Source organism: Lynx canadensis, chromosome B3 (assembly GCF_007474595.2).
Source record: "Lynx canadensis isolate LIC74 chromosome B3, mLynCan4.pri.v2, whole genome shotgun sequence".
In the NCBI taxonomy this organism is placed as follows: Eukaryota; Metazoa; Chordata; class Mammalia; order Carnivora; family Felidae; genus Lynx; species Lynx canadensis.
The window spans coordinates 144,750,991-144,777,966 of NC_044308.2; the positions used below are offsets into that span (position 1 = coordinate 144,750,991).

The 26,976-nt window shown below is 44.9% G+C and overlaps 1 protein-coding gene across 1 annotated transcript in view; it reads left to right on the forward strand.

The window, feature by feature from the left end:
- TDRD9 (tudor domain containing 9) overlaps window positions 1–26,976 on the forward strand; it is a 119,593-nt gene that overhangs the window by 62,092 nt on the left and 30,525 nt on the right. The window contains exons 16-24 of the mRNA XM_030320112.1: window positions 279–444; window positions 528–591; window positions 901–964; window positions 1,255–1,299; window positions 3,164–3,217; window positions 19,788–19,904; window positions 21,415–21,522; window positions 23,397–23,497; window positions 26,735–26,908. Coding sequence (XP_030175972.1) covers window positions 279–444; window positions 528–591; window positions 901–964; window positions 1,255–1,299; window positions 3,164–3,217; window positions 19,788–19,904; window positions 21,415–21,522; window positions 23,397–23,497; window positions 26,735–26,908 — 893 coding nt within the window. The remainder of the gene's footprint in view (window positions 1–278; window positions 445–527; window positions 592–900; window positions 965–1,254; window positions 1,300–3,163; window positions 3,218–19,787; window positions 19,905–21,414; window positions 21,523–23,396; window positions 23,498–26,734; window positions 26,909–26,976) is intronic.

Consider the following 26,976-nt stretch of genomic DNA (forward strand, 5'->3'; position numbering starts at 1 on the left):
ATACTTGTTGAATCATAAGTGGACTTTGGCGGGAGTATCTCGAGCATTACCTCCCAGTGCCGCTCTTTTTAAAAAATAAGAAAATGTGTTCTAAATTCCAGAAAGCAAATTAAAAAGACTTTTTTTTGGGAGCATCAATTTTTCATAAGTCAACTTAGATGTCTTTCAGAGTCTTACCAAGATGTGGTCTTCATTTCCTGTTTAAACTGCCTGCCTCTTGGGAAAAAAGAACCTGAAGAAGTCTGTGCTTGCTAACAGCACTAATTTATTTTGTAAAGGTTGGAGCACTTGCAGTGAGTGGGCAGAGAGAGGATGAGAACCCCCACGATGGTGAACTGACCTTCTTAGGAAGAGTTTTGGCCCAGCTTCCTGTTAATCAGCAGCTCGGTAAACTCATAGTCCTTGGACACGTATTTGGATGTCTCGATGAGTGTCTTATTATAGGTAAGTGTGGGCGCAGGGAGGTCTTGGGAGGGCTGTGGACTGCCGCTCTACCAGCCTCACCTCGTCTTTGTTTTTCTCTTTAGCCGCAGCGCTTTCCTTGAAGAACTTTTTTGCAATGCCTTTTAGGCAGCATCTTGATGGATACAGGTATTTAGCGTTCGTGGGTATGTGTGTGCGCATATATGTATATATATAGTTTTCTTAAGTATTTATCTTGAGAGAGAGAGAGAGAGAGAGAGAGAGAGAGAGAGAGAGAGGAGAGAGAAAATCCCAAGCAGACTCCGCAATGTCCGTGCAGAGCCTGACGGGCTCAGTCCCACATACGGTGAGATTATGACCTGAGCTGAAATCAAGAGTTGGATGCTGAGCAGACTGATCCACCCAGGCGCCCCTGGCATTCCTATTTTTAAAAGCCACTTTTTAAGGGCATCGGATGACACTGTTTGTTCTCTGTAGGAACAAAGTGAATTTCTCCGGCAACAGCAAGAGCGACTGCATTGCACTGGTTGAGGCATTTAGAGTAAGTGTTTTCCGATCGGGCGAGGGGGCCTGCCGCCGCAGGGCCTTAGCGTGCGTTCGGACCACAGCCCTTTCTCTGCCGGAAGCACTGTGAGGCTTGTTGGCATCCAACGTTGAACGAACCGTGTTGGAAGAAGTAGATGCGGGGGTGGGGGGTGGGGGGGGGCACGTGTTATGAAGTTGTTGGGAAAAAATTTGTAAGTTTTCTCTGGTTAAAATGTGTTGGAATTAGACTCTAAAAATTTTTAATTAGCTAATAAGGTGTTTTGAAACTGGGTCATTTGTTTTTAGACTTGGCAGGCTTGCAGACAGAGAGGAGAACTTCGGCACCCAAAGGTTGGTCAGCTGTTTCTTCTGTTCATAGTTGGGTGTAAGGATCCAGGGAGACTCCCCTGGGCTTCTCTCGCTTGGCCTGATCACCGCAGGTGACACAGGAGAGCACCAGGCCTGAGCTGAGGTCGCTGCGGCCTGTCCTCAGGGGGCGGCAGGCTGGAACAGGGAGTAGGCGGTCCTTTGGCGAAGGGCTTCGGAGCCTGTCTTCGGGGTAGTGGTCACTTGTGGAGGTGGCTCCCGGGGCCCACGGCGGAGCTGGCCTTCCACTTCCCGAGTCCTGGGGATCCTTCTGTTGGGTCTGGAGCCGCGTCAGCTTCGAGTGCTTCGTGCCCACAGGGATGTGCCTGGAGGCGCCGTTCCCAGCGAAGAACCGTGCAGATGGCAAGATTTCATTCTTCCTCGTTGCTGAGTAGTATTCCATTGTATATGTAAACCACATCTCTGTCCATTCATCAGTGGATGGACATTTGGGCCCTTTCCATACTTTGGCTGCTGTTGATAGGGCTGCTATAAACATGGGGGTGCATGTGCCCCTATGAATCCTGCCATTTGCAACAACATGGATGGAGCTAGAGGGTATTATGCTAAGTGATGTAAGTCAGTTAGAGAAAAGCATACCAGATGACTTCACTCATATGTGGAACTTGAGAAACTTAACAGAAGACCATGGGGAAGGGAAGGGAAGAAACAGTTTGAAAACAGGGAGACAAACCATAAAGAGACTCTTAAATACAGAAAACACACTGAGGGTTGATGGGGGGGGTGGGATGGTGGGGAAAATGGGAGATGGGCATTGAGGAAGGCACTTGTTGGGATGAGCACTGGGTGTTCTATGTAAGCGATGAACCACGGGAATCTACTCCCTAAGCCAAGAGCACACTGTATACACTGTATGTTAGCCAACTTGACAATAAATGATACGTAAAAACAAAACAAAGCAAAAACACAACTAAGAACCCCGAAACCTTCCTTTTGCTGTTGTTTCCTGAGTTTTAGTTTAGATAATAGGCTTTAAAGAACTCAATTCTTTTTTTTTTTTTTTGGTCAGGTTTTGTTCTCCTTCTAAACTGATTAGGTTCAAAAGACTGGATAGATTTGTGTGTTTAAATTTGCCTTGCCTACAGGTGTCCCTACAACAGCTGCACAAGTTACCGTTAAAGCTGCCTTTTAAAGAGTCAGCTATGCCCAAGAGATACAGGAGTACTGATGCATAGGGGCACTTGTACCCCAATGTTTATAGCAGCACTCTCAACAATAGCTAAATTATGGAAAGAGCCTAAATGTCCATCAACTGATGAATGGATAAAGAAATTGTGGTTTATATACACAATGGAGTACTACGTGGCGATGAGAAAGAATGAAATACGGCCTTTTGTAGCAACGTGGATGGAACTGGAGAGTGTTATGCTAAGTGAAATAAGTCAGGCAGAGAAAGACAGATACCATATGTTTTCACTCATATGTGGATCCTGAGAAACTTAACAGAAACCCATGGAGGAGGGGAAGGAAAAAGAAAAAAAAAAAAAGAGGTTAGAGTGGGAGAGAGCCAAAGCATAAGAGACTCTTGGAAACTGAGAACAAACTGAGGGTTGATGGGGGGTGGGAGGGAGGGGAGGGTGGGTGATGGGTATTGAGGAGGGCACCTTTTGGGATGAGCACTGGGTGTTGTATGGAAACCAGTTTGACAATAAATTTCATATATTGAAAAAAAAAACAAAAACAAAAAAAAAAGAGTCAGCTATGCTCTTTGTCTTGTTGGTGTACGTATTCTTTTTGATTTATGTTTTTGTATGACATCTATGTGTTACGGTAGCCAAACGAACTCTAATTTGTCAATTGATATTGAGTGTTATGCCTTTATTTAAAGGATGAACTTGACTGGGGACGGTTAAATTACATTCAAATCAAGAGAATTAGAGAGGTAAGTTGTAAATTCTTTGAGTGTAAAGATTTATCACATGTGTATTAAGTACCCACAGTACACAGGGTGGTAAGCGAGAGCTCCAGCTTTAGCGGAATTTGTATACGTGCTATTTATTTATGATACGATTTTTACATAACTCATAAATATTTATGTCTGTGTATAACTGTAATACCTACGTAATTTGTATGGATGGTGTATGTTACGTGTATTTAATTATATATATTCAATATAGTATTCTTATAATTTCTAAAATAACAGCCTCATTTTCTCATTCTGAATATCGTGTACTTGTGCTCTCTCTGATTCTTGATTAGATTTGTGTGTTCAGGGGGGGTCCCCAAGACCACCCTCGAGCTAAGCGATTCACCAGAAAGACACAGATCTCAGAAAAGCCGTTACACTCATGGTTCTGGTTTTTCTTTTTTTTTTTTTTAAATATATGAAATTTATTGTCAAATTGGTTTCCATACAACACCCAGTGCTCTTCCCAAAAGGTGCCCTCCTCAATACCCATCACCCACCCTCCCCTCCCTCCCACCCCCCATCAACCCTCAGTTTCTTCTCAGTTTTTAACAGTCTCTTGTGCTTTGGCTCTCTCCCACTCTAACCTCTTTTTTTTTTTTTTTCCCCTTCCCCTCCCCCATGGGTTTCTGTTAAGTTTCTCAAGATCCACATAAGAGTGAAACCATATGGTATCTGTCTTTCCCTGTATGGCTTATTTCACTTAGCATCACACTCTCCAGTTCCATCCACGTTGCTACAAAAGGCCATATTTCATTTTTTCTCATCGCCACGTAGTACTCCATTGTGTATATAAACCACAGTTTCTTTATCCATTCATCAGTTGATGGACATTTAGGCTCTTTCCATAATTTGGCTATTATTGAGAGTGCTGCTATAAACATTGGGGTACAAGTGCCCCTATGCATCAGTACTCCTGTATCCCTTGGATAAATTCCTAGCAGTGCTATTGCTGGGTCATAGGGTAGGTCTATTTTTAATTTTCTGAGGAACCTCCACACTGCTTTCCAGAGTGGCTGCACCAATTTGCATTCCCACCAACAGTGCAAGAGGGTTCCCGTTTCTCCACATCCTGTCCAGCATCTATAGTCTCCTGATTTGTTCATTTTGGCCACTCTGACTGGCGTGAGGTGATATCTGAGTGTGGTTTTGATTTGTATTTCCCTGATAAGGAGCGACGTTGAACATCTTTTCATGTGCCTGTTGGCCGTCCGGATGTCTTCTTTAGAGAAGTGTCTATTCATGTTTTCTGCCCATTTCTTCACTGGGTTATTTGTTTTTCGGGTGTGGAGTTTGGTGAGCTCTTTATAGATTTTGGATACTAGCCCTTTGTCCGATATGTCATTTGCAAATATCTTTTCCCATTCCGTTGGTTGCCTTTTAGTTTTGTGGGTTGTTTCCTTTGCTGTGCAGAAGCTTTTAATCTTCATAAGGTCCCAGTAATTCACTTTTGCTTTTAATTCCCTTGCCTTTGGGGATGTGTCGAGTAAGAGATTGCTACGGCTGAGGTCAGAGAGGTCTTTTCCTGCTTTCTCCTCTAAGGTTTTGATGGTTTCCTGTCTCACATTCAGGTCCTTTATCCATTTTGAGTTTATTTTTGTGAATGGTGTGAGAAAGTGGTCTAGTTTCAACCTTCTGCATGTTGCTGTCCAGTTCTCCCAGCACCATTTGTTAAAGAGACTGTCTTTTTTCCATTGGATGTTCTTTCCTGCTTTGTCAAAGATGAGTTGGCCATACGTTTGTGGGTCTAGTTCTGGGGTTTCTATTCTATTCCATTGGTCTGTGTGTCTGTTTTTCTGCCAATACCATGCTGTCTTGATGATTACAGCTTTGTAGTAGAGGCTAAAGTCTGGGATTGTGATGCCTCCTGCTTTGGTCGTCTTCTTCAAAATTACTTTGGCTATTCGGAGCCTTTTGTGGTTCCATATGAATTTTAGGATTGCTTGTTCTAGTTTCGAGAAGAATGCTGATGCAATTTTGATTGGGATTGCATTGAATGTGTAGATAGCTTTGGGTAGTATTGACATTTTGACAATATTTATTCTTCCAATCCATGAGCAGGGAATGTCTTTCCATTTCTTTAAATCTTCTTCAGTTACCTTCATAAGCTTTCTATAGTTTTCAGCATACAGATCTTTTACATCTTTAGTTAGATTATTCCTAGGTATTTTATGCTTCTTGGTGCAATTGTGAATGGGATCAGTTTCTTTATTTGTCTTTCTGTTGCTTCATTGTTAGTGTATAAGAATGCAACTGATTTCTGTACATGGATTTTGTATCCTGCAACTTTGCTGAATTCATGTATCAGTTCTAGCAGACTTTTGGTGGAGTCTATCGGATTTTCCATGTATAATATCATGTCACCTGCGAAAAGCGAAAGCTTGACTTCATCTTTGCCAATTTTGATGCCTTTGATTTCCTTTTGTTGTCTGATTGCTGATGCTAGAACTTCCAGCACTATGTTAAACAACAGCGGTGAGAGTGGGGATCCCTGTCGTGTTCCTGACCTCAGGGAAAAAGCTCTCAGTTTTTCCCCGTTGAGGATGATGTTAGCTGTGGGCTTTTCATAAATGGCTTTTATGATCTTTAAGTATGTTCCTTCTATCCCGACTTTCTCAAGGGTTTTTATTAAGAAAGGGTGCTGGATTTTGTCAAAGGCCTTTTCTGCATTGATTGACAGGATCATATGGTTCTTCTCTTTTTTTTTGTTAATGTGATGTATCACGTTGATTTGCGAATGTTGAACCAGCCCTGCATCCCAGGAATGAATCCCACTTGATCATGGTGAATAATTCTTTTTATATGCCGTTGAATTCGATTTGCTAGTATCTTATTGAGAATTTTTGCATCCATATTCATCAGGGATATTGGCCTGTAGTTCTCTTTTTTTACTGGGTCTCTGTCTGGTTTAAGAATCAAAGTAATACTGGCTTCATAGAATGAGTCTGGAAGTTTTCCTTCCCTTTCTATTTCTTGGAATAGCTTGAGAAGGATAGGTATTATCTCTGCTGTAAACGTCTGGTAGAACTCCCCTGGGAAGCCATCTGGTCCTGGACTCTTATTTGTTGGGAGATTTTTGATAACCGATTCAATTTCTTCGCTGGTTATGCGTCTGTTCAAGCTTTCTATTTCCTCCTGATTGAGTTTTGGAAGAGTGTGGGTGTTTAGGAATTTGTCCATTTCTTCCAGGTTGTCCAATTTGTTGGCATATAATTTTTCATAGTATTCCCTGATAATTGTTTGTATCTCTGAGGGATTGGTTGTCATAATTCCATTTTCATTCATGATTTTATCTATTTGGGTCATCTCCCTTTTCTTTTTGAGAAGCCTGGCTAGAGGTTTGTCAATTTTGTTTATTTTTTCAAAAAACCAACTCTTGGTTTCGTTGATCTGCTCTACAGTTTTTTTAGATTCTATATTGTTTATTTCTGCTCTGATCTTTATTATTTCTCTTCTTCTGCTGGGTTTAGGCTGCCTTTGCTGTTCTGCTTCTATTTCCTTTAGGTGTGCTGTTAGATTTTGTATTTGGGATTTTTCTTGTTTCTTGAGATAGGCCTGGATTGCAATGTATTTTCCTCTCAGGACTGCCTTCGCTGCGTCCCAAAGCGTTTGGATTGTTGTATTTTCATTTTCGTTTGTTTCCATATATTTTTTAATTTCTTCTCTAATTGCCTGGTTGACCCACTCATTCGTTAGTAGGGTGTTGTTTAACCTCCATGCTTTTGGAGGTTTTCCAGACTTTTTCCTGTGGTTGACTTCAAGCTTCATAGCATTGTGGTCTGAAAGTATGCATGGTATAATTTCAATTCTTGTAAACTTATGAAGGGCTGTTTTGTGACCCAGTATATGATCTATCTTGGAGAACGTTCCGTGTGCACTCGAGAAGAAAGTATATTCTGTTGCTTTGGGATGCAGAGTTCTAAATATATCTGTCAAGTCCATCTGATCCAATGTCTCATTCAGGACCCTTGTTTCTTTATTGACCGTGTGTCTAGATGATCTATCCATTTCTATAAGTGGGGTGTTAAAGTCCCCTGCAATTACCACATTCTTATCAATAAGGTTGCTTATGTTTATGAGTAATTGTTTTATGTATTTGGGGGCTCCGGTATTTGGCGCATAGACGTTTATAATTGTTAGCTCTTCCTGATGGATAGACCCTGTAATTATTATATAATGCCCTTCTTCATCTCTTGTTACAGCCTTTAATTTAAAGTCTAGTTTCTCTGATATAAGTATGGCTACTCCAGCTTTCTTTTGGCTTCCAGTAGCATGATAAATAGTTCTCCGTCCCCTCACTCTCAATCTAAAGGTGTCCTCAGGTCTAAAATGAGTCTCTTGTAGACAGCAAATAGATGGGTCTTGTTTTTTTATCCATTCTGACACCCTGTGTCTTTTGGTTGGCGCATTTAATCCATTTACATTCAGTGTTATTATAGAAAGATACGGGTTTAGAGTCATTGTGATGTCTGTATGTTTTATGCTTGTAGTGATGTCTCTGGTACTTTGTCTCACAGGGTCCCCCTTAGGATCTCTTGTAGGGCTGGTTTAGTGGTGACAAATTCCTTCAGTTTTTGTTTGTTTGGGAAGACCTTTATCTCTCCTTCTATTCTAAATGACAGACTTGCTGGATAAAGGATTCTCGGCTGCATATTTTTTCTGTTTAGCAACTGAAGATCTCGTGCCAATTCTTTCTGGCCTGCCAAGTTTCAAAAGAGAGATCAGTCACGAGTCTTATAGGTCTCCCTTTATATGTGAGGGCACGTTTATCCCTTGCTGCTTTCAGAAATTTCTCTTTATCCTTGTATTTTGCCAGTTTCACTATGATATGTCGTGCAGAAGATCGATTCAAGTTACGTCTGAAGGGAGTTCTCTGTGCCTCTTGGATTTCAGTGCCTTTCTCCTTCCCCAGTTCAGGGAAGTTCTCAGCTATAATTTCTTCAAGTACCCCTTCAGCACCTTTCCCTCTCTCTTCCTCCTCTGGGATACCAATTATGCGTATATTATTTCTTTTTAGTGTATCACTTAGTTCTCTAATTTTCCCCTCATACTCCTGGATTTTTTTTTTATCTCTCTTTCTCTCAGCTTCCTCTTTTTCCATAACTTTATCTTCTAGTTCACCTATTCTCTCCTTTGCCTCTTCAATCCGAGCTGTCGTCGTTTCCATTTTGTTTTGCATTTCGTTTAAAGCACTTTTCAGCTCCTCGTGACTGTTCCTTAGTCCCTTGATCTCTGTAGCAAGAGATTCTCTGCTGTCCTGTATGCTGTTTTCCAGCCCAGCGATTAATTTTATGACTATTATTCTAAATTCACTTTCTGTTATATTATTTAAATCCTTTTTGATCAGCTCATTAGCTGTTGTTATTTCCTGGAGATTCTTCTGAGGGGAATTCTTCCGCTTGGTCATTTTGGATAGTCCCTGGTGTGGTGAGGGCCTGCAGGGCACTTCCCCTGTGCTCTGGTGTATAACTGGAGTTGGTGGGCGGGGCCGCAGTCCGACCTGATGTCTGCCCCCAGCCCACCGCTGGGGCCACAGTCAGACTGGTGTGTGCCTTCTCTTCCCCTCTCCTAGGGGTGGGATTCACTGTGGGGTGGCGTGGCCCGTCTGGGCTACTTGCACACTACCAGGCTTGTATGCTGGGGATCTGGCGTATTAGCTGGGGTGGGTAGGCAAGGTGCACGGGGGCAGGAGGGGCAGGCTTAGCTCGCTTCTCCTTCGGTGATCCACTTCAGGAGGGGCCCTGTGGCAGCGGGAGGGAGTCAGATCCGCTGCCGGAGGTTTGGCTCCGCAGAAGCACAGCGTTGGGTGTTTGCGTGGAGCGAGCAAGTTCCCTGGCAGGAACCGGTTCCCTTTGGGATTTTGGCTGGGGGATGGTCGAGGGAGATGGCGCTGGCGAGAGCCTTTGTTCCCCACCAAGCTGAGCTCTGTCGTCCCGGGGCTCAGCAACTCTCCCTCCCTTTGTCCTCCAGCCTTCCCGCTTTCTGAGCAGAGCTGTTAACTTATGACCTCCCAGACGCTAAGTGGTGCTTACTGTCGGAACACACTCCGTCCGGCCCCTCTGCTTTTGCCAGCCAGACTCGGGGGCTTTGTTTGGCCGGCAGGCTACCCCTCCACCCCGGCTCCCTCCCCCCAGTCCGTGGAGCGCGCACCACCTCTCTGCCCTTCCTACCCTCTTCCGTGGGCCTCTGGTCTGCGCTTGGCTCCGGAGACTCCGTTCTGCTAATCCTCTGGCGGTTTTCTGGGTTATTTAGGCAGGTGTAGGTGGAATCTAAGTGATCAGCAGGACCTGCGGTGAGCCCAGCGGCCTCCTACGCCACCATCTTCCCTCTCTCCCGGTTCTGGTTTCTTCTAGCTAAAGGATACACGTTAAAACGAGCAAAGGTAACAGGCACAGGGGGAGAAGCCCAGAGATGGCAGGTACAGGGCTTCAGCTGTTTCCTCCGCGTGGGCTTGGTGGGGGGGGCGGGCAGGGCAGCTCTCCTGGCAGTCGTGTGTGACGGCAGGCGGGAAGCACTGCCGACCGGAGAGGCTCCCGTGGGCCTTGGTGTCCAGGGTTTTACCTGAGGGAGGTATGTAGGCACGGGGCGCCCGCAGAGCTGGCCCTGGTTGCTTAGCGGTCGGCCCCGCAGAGGTCCCGCTGGTACTGCGTGGCAGGTGTTCCGCCATAAATCCTGTTGCTACCGCAAACGATTTGTCAGGCCCAGGGCCTCAGGCGGACAAGACACTCCTGTGAGGCAGGAAGTTCCAAGGGCTTTAAAGGCTGTGTCCCAGGAACCTAGTCTGTCTTTGAAATGTGCAAGGTGTGGGCAACCCAGGCCTGCCGTGTTCACTCTTCACTGCAGTTTGCAACATGCTTAACCTGTTTTATTTTCAAGGAACTTAACTCTTGGTTTGGTTTGTCAGTTTTACTGCGTTAGGCGTTTTTGGGGAAGGAGAGGTAGAGGATTTTAATGGATCGATGTTTGCTTTTTTCTGTTTTTTTTTCTTTTTAATGTTTATTTATTTTGAGAGAGAGAGTGCAAGCAGGGGAGGGGCAGAGATTGAGGGGAGAGAGAATCCCGAGCAGGCCCTGCACTGTCGGCGCAGAGCCGGACGCAGGGCTCGATCCACAAACCATGAGATCATGACCTGAACTGACATCAAGAGCTGGATGTTCAACCAACTGAGCCATCCAGGTGCCCTGCTTGTTTCTATTAATTTAGTTCTTTGTCTCTTGGTTTACTATTTTAATCTTCCTGAGATGGGTATTGAATCCATTAACATTTCCAAGTTTTTCTAATTGAAAGCCTTTAAAGCTGTGTATTTTCTTGTGTACACAGCTTGGGCCACATTCTGTTGATTTATGATAAGGAGGGATTGTTGTTATTCCTTCCTGTAACCTCTTTTAGTGTCAGTTTTCTCCTTGATGCAAGTGTTTTTAAGAAGAATATTTGAATTTCCTGATAGAGATATTTTTAGATCCCTTGTTTTGTTCATTTCAGATTTTATTGCATTGTGGTCAGAGAAAGTGACTTGTACACTTTTAAACTGATCATCTATCTAAATTAGCTTATAGTGCAATAATGTTTTCAGGAGTAGATTCCGTTGATTCATCCCCTATGTATAACACGCAGTGCTCATCCCAACAAGTGTCCTCCTTAATTCCCCTTGCCCATTTAGCCCATCCCCCCACCCGTGACCCCTCCAGCAACCCTCTGGATGTTCTCTGTATTTAAGTCTCTTATGTCTTGTCCCTCTCCCTGATTTTATACTATTTTTACTTCCCTTCCCTTATGTTCATCTGTTTTGTATCTTAAATTCCACACAAGAGTGAAGTCCTATGATATTTGTCTTTCTCTAATTTTGCTTAGCATCATACCCTTCAGTTCCATCCACGTAGTTGCAAATGGCAAGATTTCATTCTTTTTGATTGCCAAGTAATGCTCCATAGTGTATATTTGCCACTTCTTTATCCATTCATCCGCTGATGGACACTTGGACGCTTTCCATACTTTGGCTGTTGTTGATAGGGCTGCTATAAACATTGGGGTGCATGTGCTCCTTCAAATCTGTATTTCTGTAGAGCTTGGGTAAATACCTAGTAGTGCAGTTGCTGGGTCGTAGGGTGTTCTATTTTTAATTTTTTGAGGAACCTCCATACTGTTTTCCAGAGTGGCTGCACCAGTTTGCATTCCCACCAACAATGCAGAAGAGATCCTCTTTCTCTGCATCCTCACCAACATCTGTTGTCTGAGTTGTTAGTGTTAGCCATTCTGATTGGTGTGAGGTGGTATCTCATTGTGGTTTTGATTTTTATTATTATCTTTTAATGTTTATTTTTGAAAGATAGAGATGGAGTGCAAGCAGGGGAAGGGGCAGAGAGAGAAGGAGACACAGCAGTCTCGTGGCTCTGAGCTGTCAGCACAGAGCCTGATGCGGGGCTCAAACTCACAAACCATAAGATCATGACCTGAGCTGAAGTCAGATGCTTAACGGACTGAGCCACCCAAGTGCCCCTCTCATTGTGGTTTTGATTTGTACTTCTGTGATGATGAGTGATATTGAGCATTTTTTTTAATGTTTATTTTTGAGAGAGAGAGAGAGAGGGGGGAGGGAAGGATAAGCGGGGGGGGGGGGGGTGCAGAGAGAGGGAGACACAGAATTGAAGCAGGCTCCAGGCTCTGAGCTGTCAGCACAGAGCCCAGTGTGTGGCTCAAACTCATGAACCATGAGATCATGACCTGAGCTGAAGTCTGGCACTTTAACCAACTGAGCCACCCAGGTGCTCCAAGCATGTTTTCGTGTGTCTGTTAGCCTTCTGGATGTCTTCTTTGGAAAAGTGCCTATTCATGTCTTTTGCCCATTTCTTCCCTGGATTATTTGTTTTTTGGGTGTTGAGTTTGATAAGTTCTTTATAGATTTTGGATACTAACCCTTTATCTGATATGTCACTTGCAAATATCTTCTCCCATTCTGTTGGTTGCCTTTTAATTTTGCTGATTGTTTCCTTTGCCATGCAAAAGCTTTTTATCTTGGTGAGGTCCCAGTAGTTCATTTTTGCTTTTGTTTCCCTTGCCTCCGGAGACGTGTTGAGTAAGAAGTTGATGCAGCCTCGGTCAAAGAGATTTTTGCCTGCTTTCTCTTCAAGGACTTTAATGGCTTCCTATCTTAGGTTTAGTCTTTCATTCATTTTGAGTTTATTTTTGTGTATGGTGTTAGAAAGTGGTCCAGCTTCATTTTTCTGCATGTTGCTGTCCAGTTTTCCCAACACCATTTGCTGAAGAGACGGTCTTTTTTCTATTGGATATTCTTTTCCTGCTTTGTCAAAGATTAGTTGGCTATATGTTTGTGGGTCCATTTGTGGGTTCTGTATTCCGTTCCATTGATCTGTGTGTCTGTTTTTGTGCCAGTACCATACTGTCTTGATGATTACAGCTTTGTAGTATAGTTTGAAGTCCAAAATTGTGATGCCTCCAGCTTTGGTTTTCTTTTTCAGGATTGCTTTGGCTGTTTGGGGTCTTGTCTTGTTCCATACAAATTTTAGGATTGTTTGCTCTAGCTCTGTGAAGAATGCTGGTGTTATTTTGGTAGAAATTGCATTGAATACATAGATTGCTTTGGGTGGTATTGACATTTTAACAATATTGTTTTTTTCCAATCTATGAGCATGAATATTTTTCCACTTTTTTGTGTCTTCTTTAGTTTATTTCATAAGCTTTTTGTAGTTTTCAGTGTATAGATTTTTCACTTCTTTGGTTAGGTTTATTCTTAGGTATTTTATGGGTTTTGGTGCAGTTGTAAATGGGATCCATTCCTTGATTTCTTTCTGCTGCCTCATTATTGGTGTATAGAAATGCAGCTGATTTCTGTGCGTTGATTTAAAAAATTTCTTTTTATGTTTATTCATTTTTGAAAGAGAGAGAGCACAAGTAGGGGTGGGCGGAGAGAGAGGGGACACAGAATCCGAAGCACACTCCAGGCTCTGAGTTGCCAGCACAGAGCCCAACGCGGGGCTCGAACTCACGAACCACGAGATCATGACCTGAGCCGAAGTCGGACTCTCGACTGACTGAGCCACCCAGGTGCCCCTGTGCATTGATTTTATATCCTGTGACTTTGATGAATTCATGGATCAGTTCTAGCAGTTTTTTTGTGAAATCTTTGGGTTTTCCATATAGAGTATCATGTCGTCTGCAAAGAGGGAAAGTTTAATTTTCTCCTTGCTGATTGGGATGCCTTTTATTTCTTTGTATTGTCTGATGGCTAAGGCTAGGACTTTCAATGCTATGTTGAATGACAGTGGTGAGAGTGGACATCCCTGCCATGTTCCTGACCTTAGGGGGAAAGCTTTCAGTTTTTCCCCATTGAGGGTGACATTCGCGGTGGGTCTTTTGTATATGGCTTTTATGATTTGAGGTTTGATCCTTCTATCCCCACTTTCTTGAGGGTTTTTATCAAGAAAGGATGCTGTGTTTTGTGAAATGCTTTCTCTTCATCTCTTGAGAGGATCATGTGGTTCTTGTCCTTTATTTTATTGATGTGATGTATCACATTGGTTGTTTTGCGGGTATTGAACCAGCCCTGCATCCCAGGTGTAAATCCCACTTGGTCATGGCTAATAATTCTTTTAAGGTATTGTTGAATCTGGTTGACTAGTATCTTGTTGAGGATTTTTGCATCTGTGTTCATCAGGGAAATTGGTCTGTAGTTCTCCTTTTTAGTGGGGTCTCTGGTTTTGGAATCAAGGTAATGCTGGCTTCATAGAAAGGGTTTGGAAGTTTTCCTTCCATTTCTATTTTTTGGAACAGCTTCAAGAGAATAGGTGTTAACTCTTCTTTAAACTTTTGATAGAATTCCCCTGGAAAGCCATCTGTCCCTGGACTCTTGTTTTTTGGGAGATTTTTGATTACTAATTAGATTTCTTTACTGGTTATCGGTCTGTTCAAATTTTCTATTTCTTCCTGTTTCAGTTTTGGTAGTGTATATGTTTCTAGGAATTTGTCCATTTCTTCCAGATTGCCCATTTTGTTGGCGTATAATTGCTCATAATATTCTCTTGTTATTGTTTGTATTTCTGCTGTGCTGGTTGTGATCTCTGCTCTTTCATTCTTGATTTTATGTATTTGGGTCCTTTTCCTTTTTGACCAAACTGGCTAGGGGTTTATAAAATTTTGTTAATTCTTTCAAAGAACCAGCTCCTGGTTTCATTGATCTGTTTACTGTTTTGTTTTTTTTTTTTTTTTGGTATGTTTCGATAGCAGTAATTTCTTTTCTGATCTTTATTATTTCGTGTCTTCTGCTGGTTTTGGGTTTTATTTGCTGTTCTTTTTCCAGCTCTTTAAGGTTTAAGGTTAGGTTGTGTATCTGAGACATTTCTTCCTTCTTTAGGAAGGTCTGGATTGCTATATACTTCCCTCTTATGACTGTCTTTGCTGCATCCCAGAGGTTTTGGCCTGCGGTGTTATCATTTTCATTGGCTTCCATGTATTTTTTAATTTCCTCTTTAACTTCTTGGTTAACCCATTAATTCTTTAGTAGGATGTTCTTTAATCTCCGAGCATTTGTTGTCTTTACAAATTTTTTCTTGTGGTTGATTTTGAGTTTTATAGCGTTGTGATCTGAAAATATGCATGGTATGATTTTGACCTTTTTGTACTTGTTGAGGGCTGATTTGTGTTCCAGTGGTGATCTGTTCTGGAAAATGTTCCATGTGCACTCGAGAAGAATGCGTATTCTGCTGCTTTAGGATGAAATGTTCTGAATATATCTGTTAAGTCCATCTCATCCAGTGTGTCATTCAAAGCCATTGTTTCTTTGTTGATTTTATGCTTAGATGATCTGTCCATTGCTGTAGGTGGGGTGTTGAAGTCCCTTATGGTATTATTGTCAATGAGTTTCTGTATGTGTGTGATTCATTGATTTATATTTTTAGGGCTTTCCACATTGGGGCATAAATGTTTACAATTGTTAGATCTTCTTAGTGGATAGACCCCTTAATTATGATATAATGCCTGTGTTCATCTCTTGTTACAGTCTTTATTTTACAACCTAGATTGTCATATAAGTATGGCTACTCTGTCATTTTTTGGGGCAACCATTAGCATGATAGATGGTTCTCCATCCCCTTAGTTTCAATCTGAATGTGCCTTTAGGTCTAAAATGGGGCTCTTGTAAACAGCATATAGATGGATCTTGTTTTCTTATCTGTTCTGTTACCATGTGTCTTTTGATTGGAGCATTTAGTCCACTGACATTTAGAGTGAGTATCGAAAGATATGAATTTATTGCCATTTTGTTGCCTGTAGAGTTGGGAGTTTCTGGTGATGTTCTCTAGTCCTTTCTAGTCTTTGTTGCTTTTGGTCTTTTTTGTTTTCCTTTGTCTTTTCTCCCCTCAGAGAGTCCCCTGTAAAATTTCTTGCAGGGCTGGTTTAGTGGTCACAAAGTCCTTTAAATTTTGTCTGGGAAACTTTTTGAATGACAGCCTTGCTGGATAAAGAATTCTTGGCTGCATGTTTTTCCAGTTCAGCACGTTGAATATATTCTGCCACTCCTTTCTGGCCTGCCGAGTTTCTGTGGATAGGTCTGCTGTGAACCTGATCTGTCTTCCCTTGTAAGTGAAGGACTCTTTTTCCCTTGCTGCTTTCATAATTCTTTCTTTGCCTGAGTATTTTGTGAATTTGACTATGATATGCCTTATTCATGGTCAGTCTAATGGGAGTTCTCTGTGCTTCCTGGATTTTGATGTCTGTGTCTTTCCCCAGATTAGGAAAGTTTTTGGTTATGATTTGCTGACATAAATCTTCTACCCCTTTTTCTCTTTATTCATCTTCTGAGACTACTATGATTCGGATGTTATTCCTTTTTAATGAGCTACTGAGTTCTCCAGTTCTTACATCATGCTCTTTTGCCTTAGTTTCCCTCTTTTTTCTGCTTCATCATTCTCCATAATTTAGTCTTCTGTATCATTAATTCACTGCTGTGCTTCATCCATCCTTGACGCTGTGGCAGCCTTTTGAGATTGCATCTCATTTCATTTTTAATTTCATCCTGACTAGATTTGACTTCTTTTATCTCCACAGAAAGGGATTTTATGGTTTTTTCAACTCCACCTAGTATTCTTATTATAGTGACTCTAAATTCTGGTTCAGACATCGTGTTTATATCTGTGTTGATTAAGCCCCTGGCTGTCATTTCTTCCTGTTCTTTCTTTTGGGGTGAATTCCTTCTTTTCGTCATTTTGGAGGAAGAAGAAGAAGAAAGTAAAAATTAGGGGCGCCTGGGTGGCTCATTCGGTTGGGTGTCCACTTTGGCTCAGGTCATGATCTCGCGGTTCATGGGTTCGAGCCCCACGTCGGGCTCTATGCTGACAGCTCAGAGCCTGGAGCCTGCTTCAGATTCTGTGTCTCCCTCTCTCTGTTCCTTACCCGCTCGCACTCTGTCTCTCTCTCAAAAATAAATAAAGATTAAAAAAATTAAACAAAAAAGTAAAAAGTAAAAAATTAAAAATAGCACAAAAAACCAAATAAAAGAAGCTAGATCCTAGGTATGTTTTGGTCTGCTTATTGAATGAAGCTTGCTAGAATAGAGAAAATAGGGAAAGAAAATAAAAAGAAAAAAAGTAAGAAAAAGTTTAAAAATTAAAAAAATGTATGTCATAAGATAGAATAAAATGAAATAAAGAAAGTAAAGTAGAATAAAAAAATACGAAAATTTAAAAATATAGTAAAAAAGTAAAAATTATAAAAACAGAAAATAAAAATACATTTTTCTCTTTCTGTATCCAAGAATAACAAAAGAAAAAGAGAAAATGAGTAGATAGACCAGCAAACAGAATGAAATCCGAATGAAATTACATCCAGTTTCTCCTAGAAGTCAAACTATGAAGCACTTCATAGTCTGTACACAGAGCCGGCCAAGAGACTTGTGATGTTCCTCTAGGACTTGGTTGACGCAGCTGGACAGGGTTGCTGTAGTGGCTCCATTCTCCACTAGGTGGCGTTGCTTAGCTTATTGGGGTTGATTGGTGTGGTGTGCATGCGCGTGTGTGTAGGTACGGGAAGGGTGAAAACGGAGTCACCCAGCTTCCCAGTCTGTAGCATCAGAACTCTTGTGCTCTCACTGACTGATCATCAGGTACCCCTCCTTTGTCTCTGGCTTCTGTCTACTCCGGCTTCGACACTGTTGGTGACCAAGCTGTCAGCCTGCCAGGCAGCACCTCTCTCCCGAGTTTTATCTCAGATGTGCCTGTGTTTCCAAAACCCTGAGTTCTTTTTTTTATTTTTTTATTTTTTTTAATTTTTTTTTTCAACATTTTTATTTATTTTTGGGACAGAGAGAGACAGAGCATGAACAGGGGAGGGGCAGAGAGAGAGGGAGACACAGAATCTGAAACAGGCTCCAGGCTCCAAGCCATCAGCCCAGAGCCTGACGCGGGGCTCGAACTCCCGGACCGCGAGATCGTGACCTGGCTGAAGTTGGACGCTTAACCGACTGCGCCTCCCAGGTGCCCCTCCAAAACCCTGAGTTCTAAGGGCCCTGTTGCTTTGGCCTGCTCAGACCCTCTGGGGGAGTGTCTCGCTGAGCAATGGCTGGGAGCTGGCTTGCTCCCGGGAATGCTGATGGCCACCGTGCTGCTGCAGAGGCCTGGAGACTGTGGCTGGGTGTTAGCCCGCCCAGAGAAAGTTCGCGCAATCATGTAGCAGCAGTGATTCAGGGGTTATGGCAAACCGCAACACACATCTGGTGCCAGGCTTCACCATAAACGTCCCTGTTCCAACACCAGCAAACGTGGCTGTTCTCTGGGGCCCACTGGGACCTTTCCCGGTGGGGAGGCCACACAGCCTCAACCAAGTGTCCTCCCAGCAGGGGAACTGCCTCTCCCCATGTGGCCCGAGGACCCTTGGACCTTGCTGTCTGCTCCCAGGGGATTCATCCTTTCCACCAGAGCACCACTAGCTGCAGAATTTCCGACCCTGCACTCCCCTGCTTATGGAGTGTAATGGTGTTGTGAAACCCTCTCCTTTTTCCTTTTTCTCTTTTTTGTTCAGTCTCTTGGGGCTGTTTCCACTCTTCTCTTTCTCTCCAGCTGCTTTTGAGGGGGGTGCTTTTCCTGTACTCTCCCCCCATCTCTGTCCTCTCTCCACAAAAACAGTTCTCTACCCTCAGAAGCTTCTCTCTCCCCCAGTTCACCAATCCATGCTGCGTACCTGCTGAGTTCTGTGGCTGAAGTTACGCAGATTGTTTTGTTAATCCTCAGATCAGTTTTCTAGGTGTGCAAGATGGTTTGGTGCTGATCTAGCTGCATTTCAGGGATGAGAGAAGCAGAGAACTTCCGTGCTCCTCTGCCGTCTGCTAAACTGATTTTTAACTAAAGAAGTCATATGTCATGACGGCCTTAAGAAAGGTTTCAGGAGGGGGCACCTGGGTGGCTCAGTCAGTTAAGTGTCCGACTCTTGCTCTCAGTTTCATGAGTTTGAGCCCCACGTCTGCCTCTGTGCTGACAGCTGGAAGCCTACTTGGGATTCTCTCTTCCTGTCTCTTTCTCTGCCCCTCCCCCACTCACCGTCTCTGTCTCAAAATAAATAACATTAAAAAAAAAAGAAAGGTTTCAGGAGCATGGAAGTGCATTGGTTACCATGGGGGTGATGGGCTTGGTCCTACGTGTCGTAGGCTTTTTGCACATCCTCACAGAACAACACAGCTTTTAAGTTTTTCTATCCAATTCTTCTTAGTTGTTTTCTCCAGTTAATGTTCACATCTGTGTGGTTTTTTTTACTTTTTTAGTTTATTAAGATAATTTTGTGGTAAATTAATTTATGAACAATTTACAGATATTTATTGTTGTGTGTTCCTTTGTGTCTGTGTATTGAAGTTTGATGTTCTGTGTGAGATGGTTTTTATCGCAACTGGGTGATTTTTTTTTGTTCAGAGCAACTGTTGAACCATTGGTCACTTAAGCTTGTTTTTAATTACAAAAGCAATACATGTTCATGGTGGGGGTTCAGAGGCATGTGAGGGACTAAAGCAGAGGAGATGGTTCTGGTTACCTGCTCTTCCTATGCCCACAGGGCATTGTGGGTGCATGTTTGCAGTGTGTGTGTGTGTGTGTGTGTGTGTGTGTGTTTGCACGCTTGCACACTTATAGATTGGGATCATGAGGCATATATGGTTTTATGTCCTGGTATTTCTTTTTTTATGTTTATTTGTTTATTTTGAGGGGTGGCGCAGGGAGAGAGAATCCCAAGCAGGCCCCATGCTGTCAGTGAGGATCCCAATGCGGAGCTCGATCCCATGACCCTGGGATCATGACCTGAGCCGATTCAAGAGCTGGACGCTTAACTAACTGAGCCCCCAGGCACCCCTGTCCTGATATTTCTGTTAGTGGTTATCGTTGAGCATCCTTTCTATATCTTAGTAGTCTTTGATAAGGTGACTCTTAACGAATTCTGTGTTTGATCCCATAGATGTATGAGTGCTTTCCCAATAGTGTGCTTATTTTCCAGTGTTTTCACTGTTCTGAATGGCAGGAGCACTTCGAGACCTCATATCTCCATGTGTTTTTCTTAGGTGGCTGAGCTGTACGGAGAATTGAAGAACCGGGTCTCTCAGTTCAACATGTACGTTGATTCGCGGCGGCCTGTCATGGACCAAGAATATGTTTATAAGCAGCGCTTCATCCTGCAGGTATGCTGGGGTTTCCTGGATATCTGTCCTGATTCTTTCTTCTTGCCAGGTGTTGTGGTTGAGAGCGCACGCACTCTGTCTTCCTGATATAAATCATGTCTCAGCAGAGATTTTAGGTCCGTGATGTTCATCCTGCTTTGGGGGTTGGGAAACATTCTTACCTTGCATAGCGTAGGGTTTCCACATCATCAGGCTGGTCATCCAGATCCATTGCTAATCTCCAGAGGCATGTTTCTATAGCACGCCAGCCATTGTTCCTGTTTCAGGAGGGGTCCTTGGTTTTTTGCTTTCAAGAAACTAAAAATGTTCTTCGTGTTATTCAACATATATAGCTATTCCCTTATACTGAAAATACTAACTTTGGAGGCCGTGATCAAGTTAGCTTGTCGGACGGGACCTTACGGGGATTGTGTGGAAGGAAGCACAGTCTAGAAAAGTGGCTACTGTTTCCACTTTGGGGTCAGGAGGAGGAGGACGTCTGTGTGCATCAAGCGCGTCGAATTGGGTTGACGGAAGATGTCTGCAAACAGGATGATGCCAGAAGACGGTGTTTTTCTGGGTTTCAGATTGCTTTAAGGAGGGAGAGTCTTGGGGCGCCTGGGTGGCGCAGTCGGTTAGACGCCCGACTTCAGCCAGGTCACGATCTCGCGGTCCGTGAGTTCGAGCCCCGCGTCGGGCTCTGGGCTGATGGCTCAGAGGCTGGAGCCTGTTTCCGATTCTGTGTCTCCCTCTCTCTCTGCCCCTCCCCCGTTCATGCTCTGTCTCTCTCTGTCCCAAAATAAATAAACGTTGAAAGAAAAAAAAAAATTTAAAAAAAAGGAGGGAGAGTCTTCTGTGAGTGTTTGTTTCGAATGATATTTTGATTGAAGAAGGGACCCTGCAGAGTGCTTTTTAGAAGTGTGTATTGGGGCGCCTGGGTGGCTCAGTTGGTTAAGTGACTGACTTCGGCTCAGGTCATGATCTCACAGTTTGTGGGTTCGAGCCCCACGTCGGGCTCTGTGCTGACAGCTGGGAGGGAGCCTGGAGCCTGCTTCGGATTCTGTGTCTCCCCCTCTCTCTACCCCTCCGCTGCTCATGCCCTGTGTCTCTCTATCTCTCAATAATAAATAAATGTTAAAAAAAATTAAAAAAAAAATAGAAGTGCACACTGGATGTGTTTCTTGGAGTGTGGAGAGGTGCCCTTCCTATAGAGGGGAGTTTGCTGGGGAGCAGGGAGGAAAGTGTGCAGAGTCATTTGTGCCCTCACTCGTACCCGGCACTGTTTCCTAGCCCTCCTTCTGAGATGGGCTCCATGTCCTTTGAAGAAAGACTGTGTCTGGACTGCTGCTCTTTTTCCGGTAAAATAACCAGAATTGGGACTTTCGGCTCAGTTGGTAGAAGGTCTAGTTTTTTTTAATGTAAGCTCATTTTTTACCTTACAGCTGTTAACATCGTTCTGGGAAGAGATTTGTGTGTTGGTGAGACAGACTGATAAATAACGTTACTTCATGAAAGTACAATTCTCTTCCAGGTTGTATTGGCGGGTGCTTTTTACCCAAATTACTTTACTTTCGGACAGCCTGACGAGGAGATGGCGGTGAGGGAGCTGGCCGGCAAAGACCCGAAGACCACCATCGTGGTAGGCGCTTCGTTTCAGTGTGGCTGCTACAGAACGTTGTGTTTCTCCAGGTGTTTCCATTGTTACAAGTACCTGGTGGATTTTTGCCTCTCAGTGGATATCAACAGCTTGTTTGACCTTTTCACACACATCTACTTGCCCTCAGTCTTGCTTCCTTTTTTGCAGACCTGGCCTGGAAAGATAGCCTTGAGAAGTTACATATTTATGGCTAACTGATAATGTGCCCTTTTGAAGGATTTAAGACCCTTCTCCATAAGGTTAAGAATATTTAGTTAACAATTTCATTTTACACAAAGTGAAATGTTATTGGTTGTCAGATTAGGACTGTGATTTAAACTGATCCACAGACCTGAATGCCCAGTAGAATCACCTAGAGAGTGTTTGTTTATTTTTAAATATTTCAGGGCTCCATGCCACAAAATCTGAACTAGAAGGAAAGGTCTGGAAATTAACATTTAAATAATATGTGTTTTCGGTGAATCTGATGCTCAGCCATTGGCATGGACCATTGGACGAACATTTGTGGACCGTTTGGTTAAACCTGAGCACGTGGAAATGTCAGGATGCACAGCTGGAATAAAGTACTTGGGAACTGGACTTTCACTGCACCACTCGGTTCTGTTATCAGTTTATACCTGACAGAGGGGTGTAAAGCCCTCGGTAAAGTGGCTGGCCTACAGTAAGCGCTCGAGCATGCCAGCTTTTTCCTGTTGGTAACGTCGCCACGATCACTGAAGGGAGCAGGTGCACGGGGAGGGTCACAGGCGACTGAGTGTTGTGGAGATCTGGGATGAGCCTGAACGTTGCTGGTGCTCAGGCAGGCAGCTGAAGGGAATTTTAATGTAAAAAGTGGTCATTAGTCTCTTATCGCTGCTGGGGACTCTGCCCCTGTGGGTCTTCAGGCCGGACAAGGCTCTTTTGTTTGGCTTCCTTGACTCGAGATGTGGTCTTCTCCCCTGCCCTGTGCACGGCGACAAGGATCCCGCAGGGTCCTGGTCAGGTTCCAGCTGTGCTTGCCACGAGTGGGGTTTGGGGCCAGACCTTTGCCCTCCATGCGCATTAGGAAGACCAGACGATAGCTCGCGTTGACTCAACCCCTACCTGAGAGGCCCTTTGTTACGCATTTTATATTCTGCTTCCCTGAGCCTTGCGCTGACCCCTCGATGTGGGGACTTACCCTCATCCTTCCTTCTTATGGTGGGTGAGTCCTGGGGCGATTCCATACCTTGCCACTGGACGCTTGACCCGGCAGCTCAGAACCGGGGCTTCTCCCCCCCCCCCCCCCCCCCCCCACCTCTCGCAGCCTCTCCTGGGGCCTGGGACCGCTGGTGCAGGGGCCCCAGGTTTCCTGCCCAGCCAGAGCCTGGAACGCTGATCACCCAGACGTAGGGGAGAAAGCAAGCAGTCGGGGCCGGGAGGGGTTTGCAGCTCAGTGTGCTTGACTTGTGGCCACGGCGTGTGGTGCCCCTCGGGCCCGTGGGGCAGAGCTCCTGCTGGTTCCCTTCATGTACGTAGGAGGGGTTGTGCCAAGAGACGTGTGTAGTCAGCTTGCTTAAAGTAAAATAAAAAAACAGCTTTTTTTTTCTGTTGGACTTTTGTATTATTTTGGCAGAGAAAGAGTTAGCTTTTATTTAGCACGTATTTATTATTGAAGCTTAGTTACGATGTAAGTCATTAGTCATTAGGTACACCTGTCCGTAGAGTCTACATCTTATGGTTAAAGACAGTAAACTATGTTTTTGTGAACTAAAATAATGTGTAGCGGCTTTAGCTTGTGAACAGTTATGAACATCATAACTGTTTCCTTAGCTTCTATGTCTGCTCTGATGCTAAAATACTAATACTAAATACTAATCCTGCTTTGTGTGTTACAGTTGAAGCACATTCCTCCCTATGGATTTCTCTACCATAAACAACTACAGTCTCTCTTTAGACAGTGTGGTCAAGTCAAATCCGTTGTATTTGATGGTACAAAGTAAGTATATTTTTGCAATCAGCTGTAGTTATGAAAGAGCCGTAACGTTTTTAACGTTTGCGGGAACGAATCCTTAAAACTGAGTGTACGTAGAAATGGGTCTCTGTTCGGGCTGTTCCACGTGGCCGTGGAATGTGGCTTTGGTCTGTCTTGTTATCAGTCGCGATTTCTCTTCTGTTTCAACCGCGTGGCCTCCTAGAGCAGCTAAGCCGTGAGCCTGTGGGTCTGCTACCGACAAGGCCCGGTGACGCCCTGCGGTGCCGGGACGGTGCTCGGGGAGTTGCCTGCCCCTAGGTGGTCACGGTGCATCACTGGTGATAGGTTACTTTGTAGGCCGTGGAGACACCCCAGGATAGGGCCTCCCTGCTTGTAGTTACTCAACACACGTGTGTTCTAATTATTTTTGGCAGACAAGTACTGCGGACGCTGAGTACCTTTCACCTTATCTGAATTGCAGGTATAAGGGCCAGAATGGCCCGGCTCAGAGCGTCCCTTTGAGTTTTTATTTCTAGGAGGGAATGTTTGTGTGAAGAAAAGACTATGGTTTTAAATTGATTTTTAGTTTTAACATTGGAGATTTTTTCTGGTGGTCTATAAATTGTTTTTATTAAGCTGATGTCAGTTTGGTTAGTTTTTCAGACATTGTAAGTTCTGTTCCTGTGATTAATACATCGATTTTCATAACCTGACAGGGTCTCAGTGCTGTCCACAGCGGTTACAGATTGAACTAGCTTAGCTTATAGTATCTCAAGTCTTCTTAAATATTCAAACACAAATTACACTGAAATTGTTTGTTTGCGGGGGGGCACGAGTGAGCAAGGGGCAGAGGGAGAGAAGCAGGGCTCACTTAAAATGAGGCTTGAGCTCACCCGACGTGGGGCTCGAACCCACGAACCATGAGATGTGAGCTGAGCCCATGTCAGGTGTTTAACGACTGAGCCACCTAGGGGCCCCTCAGATTACGCTGAGATTCTTCATCACGTTTACAAATCACTTATTTAAAACTGGAGCCACATGGCGAAGCTCTCTGTCCTGACTCCCCAGGCGTCATTGGACCTTGTTGGTAGCGGACCACCAGGCTCACAGCTTAGCCCCTTTAGGAGGTCACTCGGTTGAAAGAGAAGAGAAATCGCGTTTGCCTTGGCTCTGGCTCCAGTTGTGCGTGGGTGATCTTTGCCGGGTTTGAGTGGCCGGCAGCCAACAAGTCTGATCTTGTCACTGGGTTGGAGTCTGTGTCTGTTTCATATTCTTCCTGTCTGAGCCTTTTTTTTTTTAATAGGTATTTTAATCCTATTTTACACGATTCCTTGTCTCTGGCTTTTTAGCCACAATAGCAATGTCATGTCAGTTACTGGAGGTGTAACTGTGCTCTTCTGGTTGTACCAGGAGCCGTCCTTGTGCATCGAGTGTGTAAGGACAAAGGATGACCCAAATCACTATTTGAGGGAGTAGAGGCTGTGTTCCTTATGGGGTCACGCAGGGCTTTCTTGAGCGAGGAAGTGGTGTCAGGCGTGAAGGGCCTTCGGGCACAGGTGGTAAGTTCACAAGCACAGCGTCTCTTCCCACGTGGAGCTTCCAGCCTGGCGGTGGGGTGTCAGCTTAGTTGTGGGGTTCCACAGACATTTGTCCGTCTCGGACTGTCATCAGGGAGGCCCAGGTGGTCAGAAGACATTCTTTCTGGGGCTCGGAGCAGTCATGTTCACTTGGGACGTTCCGAGGAGGTGTTTGAGGTGGGCGGCGGAGGTGGCTGCTGGGGCAGGAAGAGGCGCTGCTCCCGTAGGGGCCCAGCGCGAGCCCACCTGGGTCTCTGGAGAGAGTGGGGTGCGCACGAGGCCGGGGCGGAGGCCGTGTGGCCGGCAGCTGGTGTTGTGTCAGATCTGTGTGTGTCGTGGAGGTCGGGTGCTCTATGCCGGATGGTCCTTTGTGGCCACCTGGCCAGGATGAGGACGGATAGACGGGTGTGTGGAGACCCCCGGGTGTCGGAGCTGCGCCGTTTTGTAAGACGCGATCAGAGGACGGAGAAGAGGGGGAGCCTTGGCAGTCGTGTAAAGCAAGGTAACCCTTGACACCAAGGAGGCCACAGGTGAGACACAAGATCTCTTGGGCTTGGTTGTTGGTCGTGTGTACAGGACAAAGGGGATGGGGGTCCACGAGGGCAGGTCTTCCAGACTTCCAGATGGCATTGAGTGGGAGGGGGCCGTGAGGAGCGGCCCCCCGGCAGGAGGGGCGCGGGCGGGGGTCCCGTGGGCGGGAGTTCAGAATCTGCTGTAAGATGGGCATTCTGGAAGTGTGGCCTCAGTGTGAAAGAAGCTTTCTGAGGAGAAACTCAGGAGCCGGCTAGAGAAGGCGACAGAACAGGAGGGGAGCGAGTTGGGCACAGGCCAGTGCGCGTGCTCAGCGGGGAGTCCACCGGGAGGCGGGGGAGGAGGGCGGTGGGGGGGGTGCAGGAGGGCGGAGGACAGCCGGTGCTCCCGGGGCAGCGGGCTCAGGCTGCAGACAGGCTGGGCGCAGGGCCAAGCTAGGGGCCGACTTTCGTCCCTGCCGGCCCCTCCTCACCGGCCGTGTCCTTCGCGGGGCTCAGACGTCCACATTTCCGTGACGGTACTTGGAGGGGTCGTAGGTCTTTTTGCATGACGATGATGTTTTGACCCAGGGCATTCGTGTACAAGCAAGTGTGAACTTGAAGCTTTATTTATCCCGGGAAATGCCCAGCAGACGCCCTCAGCGCACGCTCGGTTCTCCTCCGGCAGGGATGTGGGAGGCCTGGTGGCGAGGGGTGTCCGCCAGCCTGCCTGGGGGGTCAGCCCGGTGCTGTTTGTGGAGGGGAGCATGGAGAGACTGACCTCTTCTTGATTTTCTGTCCTCTGTGTTTAGTTTACAGTAAAATAGAAAAACCGTGGGGGCTCACGGAGCCGTCATCCTGTGTTCACTGTGAGAGTCAAGATTCCTTGGCTGAAAGTCTCATTCGCACTTGGCGTGCGTCCTGCGTTACGTGGGGGAATTCATAAGGGTGGCGCTCGGTTTTACCGAGATGACAGGTCCTTGTGATTTCTGTTTCTCTTAAGTGGGTAGTTTCATTTAAGGAAAACTTCTTAATTGTGGAATGAAGAGTTTCTGGTATTCTGAGGAGAGGTGTAATTAAAAATGTGCATCTCATTTTGAGAGAAATTAATATGCATTCAGTTCTCCTTTTCAGGTTCCTGAAGAACTGATTTTTTCTTTACGTTTGTGGAGCAGAGCCTTCGTGGAGTTCTCACGTAATCCGACAGAGAGATTTAAAACTCTTCCCGCGGTGTACATGGCGATCAAGATGTCTCAGCTGAAAGTTGCCCTGGAGCTGAATGTACACTCTGCAGAGGAGATCGAGGGGAAGGTCCAAGGAGGGGCAGTTTCGAAGCTCAGGAACACAAGGTATTTTCAGAAGGCGGGCGGGCACCCCTGTCTGCCTGCTGTCACAGTCTCAAATACGGTCGTTGTTG